The 6,086-nt window shown below is 31.8% G+C and overlaps 1 protein-coding gene across 3 annotated transcripts in view; it reads left to right on the top strand.

Annotated features, from left to right (window-relative positions):
* Nucleotides 1-6,086, top strand: part of LOC105461199 — a 30,673-nt gene that overhangs the window by 8,606 nt on the left and 15,981 nt on the right. For all 3 annotated transcript variants that reach the window (XM_011707681.1, XM_011707682.1, XM_011707683.1), the window contains 6 exons: nucleotides 3,387-3,509; nucleotides 3,623-3,801; nucleotides 3,882-4,129; nucleotides 4,235-4,491; nucleotides 4,633-4,824; nucleotides 4,962-5,144. In XM_011707681.1, coding sequence (XP_011705983.1) covers nucleotides 3,387-3,509; nucleotides 3,623-3,801; nucleotides 3,882-4,129; nucleotides 4,235-4,491; nucleotides 4,633-4,824; nucleotides 4,962-5,144 — 1,182 coding nt within the window. The remainder of the gene's footprint in view (nucleotides 1-3,386; nucleotides 3,510-3,622; nucleotides 3,802-3,881; nucleotides 4,130-4,234; nucleotides 4,492-4,632; nucleotides 4,825-4,961; nucleotides 5,145-6,086) is intronic.

Genomic DNA, 6,086 nt, shown 5'->3' on the forward strand with positions numbered 1-6,086 from the left:
TGCATTAAACGTCAAAATGCCGAAAATTTACACTAATTGCCGAGCATTGAACAATCCTCTAACGTAATAGAAAGGAAGCATAAAAAAAACTTTTCGTAACATTGATTGATCCTTCTGTCTCATCATCTTCGGTTACACATGATTTTCACCGTGATGTACTTGTCATCGAAAGAACGCTACCAGTCAGTCCGGTTTTATTCTACCATTTGTTCACTCTGTTTCCGTAGATGACGTCACCGTATAAAAATATCTATATAAAGTATTAATGTGTATTAATATTGTATCAAAAAGAGAAAACAGATATCTTCGTATGCAAGCATACATTTTTTCAATTGATCGTGAATTAACAAGTTGTTGAAAAATGACATTTTTTTTCGCGTCAGAGGAAATATCTTAACTTTGACGAGAATTTGGAGTTTTTTCATATATTTTAAGTTTTAAGAAATTAGTGCAAATTTTGTGAAGACAAGCATTTAAAAAAATATCAAATTGTGAAAGAAAATTTTATGAGATATATCTTTGGTTTGTCTGCGCGCATCATAGACATAATTATTTCTAGTCTTACATTCACGGAATTTTCGTATCAGCCTTTGGCAAAGTGTCAAAAATGACGTCAACCAGAAAAGACAATTGCGCCAACTGGAAAACATATTAGTATATTTTTCATCTGTAAAATCGTTGAGAATATCGATGAGCTAGATGTTTATTGTGTCGCGTTTCATCGACGTACGTCATTGTAATATATTTAGCATCGGGCATTGAAATCACTGTGTCCGGTCAAAACGCATGATAGTCACTATAACGCGTCGCGTAATACTCTCTTAATTTTCAGCAACTATATTGTTCAGCAACCATTGCTTTTGTAGCGTATATCAATATCCAGTGAGTATCTCACCTGCACGTATAATAATGATATCGCGATTATAATTGTCAATCACCTATAGTGTCTGTTAACACGTTATGATCTTAATAAACATTTTAATTATCGCACGAAAGCTAAAATTAACAATGATGGTGGATGGTCCTGACTCGATGGAGGCACACGTGCATCCCGAAGGATCTGTTGAGACGAATTCAGAAATTGTGATGCGAAGAGACGAGAATACGCCGCAACAAATCATCTCCCCAACTACTACTATAAGTACCATAGCTGTGCAAAGCGGAGAAACGCGTGTAGTAATCGCTTTACTTCAAGTAAGAAACATGTGTGGCATCTTTATCTATTAATAATTTATTTAATATACATTTTATTGTTACGGTCTCGTTCTGTCAACGCAAATAATTTTAATTAATTTACTTAGAAATAAATTTATTTAGAAACTTTGGAAAATACTATAAATTTTAAATTTAAATTATTTCTGTGAAAGTGAAATATAAAATATGGATTGTTTCATTCCAATAATTCTTATTGTTGGTAAAAAAATAATCTTCAGTTGCGATTTCATACATGACACTATGGTGTAGGTATTTCGGGATTCGGTTGCCTCGGTCCATAGCTATTTCCGAGTCCTCTCGAAACCGTAAGCGTTTTAGGTATCCGCTGAGCAAAACGAGTCTCCCGAAACTCCACGAAGGATAAATTTAACCGCTAGGTACAGTAACTCCCATTACACACCACCATGATCAGATAAACCCATCTTATATACATTACGTTGGATTCTGAAGTATTTAGGATCACTATCGCACAATCCATGCAAGTTACATATTTTAAGCATTCCATTATTAATTACAAATTTAAATTTTTATCATTTTGATTATTTCTCAAAAGAATTAAGAAGCTTGGAGAATAGAGCAAATATTTTTTTAACGTATAAAATTAAATTTTTAATCTCTTAATTTAATATCTTATCTAACAACAATTGAATACGATTTGAAAGACGAGAATCATTTATGCACATAAATTTTTATCCTAATATAAATTATGAATTTAATTTATATTAAAATGTAGAATACACTGTAATAAATTTATATCAACTGTATCTATATAATCTAGATCTTGCAAAATTTGATAAGTAGATTGAGTAATCGATAAATTTTCTCATATCGAAGATCTCTAAGAGAGATCTCTCGTGGCATGGATCCGCATACTCTCGTATAATCTAACAAACCGGTATTATATATATGTGCGAGACAGCTTGAGGCAGCTTGGGCCCAACCTGGCCCGGCTCAGTGGCGGACGAGTGGCATGGTTCTTCCTTTTCCTTCGTACCTTCGCCTATATCGTATCTGCTATCTAACGATAGTGTTTCTACGTCTAAAACAAGAGAGAAAATGTTAAGTAGAGATTTCTAAACGTATGTGTGGACACATATCTATTTATTTATATAATTACTAACATCGCCAAGCATGAGAATTTATCAAGTATTCACTTCTATTGCATGTTGTATTATCACGTTTATTAGTCTAATCTTCCTAGCAAATAATACATAAGAAATAATCTTTTCTATTTGAAATTATATTGGATATTTCCGTCTTTGATATCGGGTTAGTCCAATTTTAAGCGTATGCCAAATATGATGATTAATCACATCAGTATATTTCATTATGTGTAAAGTTTACACACACACACACACACACATACGTACACACGCACACACGCGCACGTGTTTTTATGAAATCATGTTCAATTTGTGCCGTGTTGACCATAAGACTCGCTTTCGCTCTAACTACATATTACAAATCATAAAAATCGCCTCTTTTTTTCTTATAATACGACATAAACATATTTCTTAAACTTTCAATAAATATATATGTCGAGTATTTGCTACCTTTATCAGGTATTTTGATATCTTTAAAAAGATGATCATGAAATAATACATCTCTTTTCACTCAAATATGTTAAATAAAAAAAAAAGAAGTAATTTTATCATTCAAGTGGCGATATACACCAGAAGAGAAAATTGGTCAATTCAAACGTAGTTATTCGGCAGTATGCCAAAGATGAAAATGGAAACATATCTTGCTTCTTTCTGCGGCCCAACCTTAGGTTGATGAACTCTGGAGGACTGATCTTCTCATTCTTCTTATTTTCCTTCTCTTCTCGTCAATAATTCTAGAAGAAAAAAAAATGTTGTAACTTTTATTTACGATATTATACATATATAACTGTTAGATAATTCCGAAATTTATTTGAGGGTTGAAACAATCTTAATATTGCGGCATAAGTGAGTCAACATTTTCTAAGATTTTCTTTGTTATTTATTACACTCTACAATTATTTAAAATATTGTGAATACAATATTCTACTACTTAATTATAAAAAAATGATTTTATAAATAATTTGGTATCTAATGATATTCAGTTTAACTATGCTATGTTTATACTATCGGAAGACTCGGACTCTGATGGTTTTATTATTACATCGTTTTATTATCATTTCTGTTCAGAGCGGCGAATGGCTTAAGTTGAAAATACTCGAGCTACAACCAGAATTAACGAAACTTGGTGCTTCTGTAAAAGAGGCCACCGAACTCTCGAATGCACACGATCAAGTGTTACATCGACTACAGGTAAAGTTAAACATACCAAGCATACAAAGTTTTGAATTATGTAAAAGTTTATATTAAATCTAATTAAATAGATTGCTTAAGGTCTCTGTTAATTAAAATTTTGTCATAATCAGAATAAACAAAGCCCGGTAGAAGAATTATTGCGACAAGCTGATCAATTAATCGCGACCCAGAGACCAAGAGCAGAAGTATACACTGCCATGGCAGAGACATTAGGTCAGGCATGGCGCGATGTAAATCAGCTTTTAGAACGTCGTAAGGAAATACTCGACCGAAACGTATTATTTCAATGGTATAGCAAAGTGTAATCAATTATAATATTATTCATACTTTAAATTAATTATTTAATAAAATAGATTATATTTTTTATAGTCGCGCGACAGAATGTAGAGAACGCATGGAGGCGTTAGAAATGGCATGTAACGACACGTTACTACCGATCGAGATAGAGGCAGTAAAAAGTTTTCTATCCAAGATTCAGGATCTTCGCAAAGATATGTTGGAAGCATTGATGGGTGCATTGCGTGAGGGTAAGACATTGCTGGATGAACTGAAGGATTTGGTAAACGAAGGCACTTTAGATTCTAGGCTGGATACGATTAAAGACGAAGCTAATCATGGTATGTCAAATGTTTATCCGATATCTGTAATTATCAATTCAGTTAACTCGCGGTTATACATAAAATCAAGATTTATGATATAATATTTTAAATATAATATTTTAGCTGTGTTGCGAGTTGAAAAATGGCTGGAAGAACTTCACGATAGAAGACGGCTGATTGAGACATCTTTTCGTAGCAGAAAAATTCAATTGGAGCAATGTCTTGCTCTCGCGCTGCTCGCGACTGATCTTCGTAATCTCGAAGAAATTCTCAATAACAGAATCGCTGTATTAGAGAGCAGTTGCGATCAATTGGGAGATTCTGTATCTAGTGCAGAACTGCTCCTTTTTGAATTAAAAAAATTGCAAGTTGAAGCAAAGGTATTCGAAAAGAAAATAATTTAGCTAGTATCATCAAAGATAATTAGATATGTTTCACTTTTCTCTATATAATCCTTGATATATGTATATACGTGTTACAAAGTAATGCTCTTTTAAAAAGAAAAAATTAATGTTTTTTAGGAGTTTCAAGATAAGGCCATTAAAATAACTAAATCGACCGAACGATTAGTGTCATCGGGACACTTTGCAGGCGAACAAGCGACCGAACAGGCGTATATGATTCTTAGTACTGCAGCCGATTATATTAACGATTTAGATCATTACAATACATTGTTCAATAGAGCAAAGGCTTTTTTCGATTTTGCACAATCGGTGAGCGTTAGCAAGGTTTCTAATTATCTGTAGTGGATTAATCAGTGAATGTAGCGTTTTTGAATTTAATCGACTCGCGTATATCTATCTATTTGATATTTGAACTTGATTATTAGTACTAGTATTAATGCAATCAGGCTATCACAAAATTGGACCAGCTGGAAATCCAGTTAATGACAACGGAGTATCCTTCCCATTCTGCACGACTTGTACGTTTTCATGCACAGACAGCGGCTACGATAGAAGATGTAATTTCAAAGCCGTTATCGGAAGGATATGCGCTGCTAGACATCACGGGAAGAAAAGCGCCTGGTGCCGAGGTCAGTTCAATTAATTAATTAATTGTATTTATTATTCTGCGTTAAGTTAAATTAATAAGAAATTTATCTTTGTTGTTATAAGATAGACGGCTGATAGCATTTGACATACATATACAAATATTATAAATTACAAGTTATCCGTTTATTTGTTTTTTATTGTAGTAGTAACGTATATAGCTTTTGTTATTTTTCATGATGTTTTATTTAACTAGTACATAACAGGCGCGCGCTTCGCGCGCGCTGCGTATTGAATCCCATACATCTCCCAATAACAATTATACCAAATTACATTTTAATTAAACAAATTTTAACAATTTTCAATAAAATGACGTTTTAATCGGTCATATTGAATCGGCAATTTTTAAATAAAATCACGACTTTTTAGAAAATAGCCACATAATTTATCTCTAAGATAAGCCCAGAAAGAAGTCGATATTTTTATTTCTCTGGAAGATATGAATTTTTAAACATTAAGGAAAAAAAGCTTCAATGCAGATAACATGGCATTTGATTTTTAAGATAAAAATTTTTTTTTTGAAAATTTTTTATATCAGTTGATTTATAAACTACAAATTTTTTTTAAATATTTTTTTATATCATTTGATCTTTAAAATAAAATTTTCTTTTTTAAATATTTTATATCATGATTTTTATAATAAAAATTTTTTTTGATCCACCATCACCCACCACCACCACCCACCACCACCACCCACCACCTCCATCCACTACACCTATTCTTCACGACTATTTCTTATATCATGTGATTATTAAAGTAAAAGTTTCTTTTCACAAATTTTATATCATGTGATTTTTAAAGTAAAAAATTTCTCTTTGAAAATTTTTTTTATCAGTAGATTTTTAAAATAAAATTTTTTTTTTAATTTTTTATATTATGTGATTTTTTAAAGTAAAAAAATTTTTATTGAAAATTTTTTTATATCA

Source organism: Wasmannia auropunctata, unplaced genomic scaffold (assembly GCF_000956235.1).
Source record: "Wasmannia auropunctata unplaced genomic scaffold, wasmannia.A_1.0 LD307427.1, whole genome shotgun sequence".
Lineage (NCBI taxonomy): Eukaryota > Metazoa > Arthropoda > Insecta > Hymenoptera > Formicidae > Wasmannia > Wasmannia auropunctata.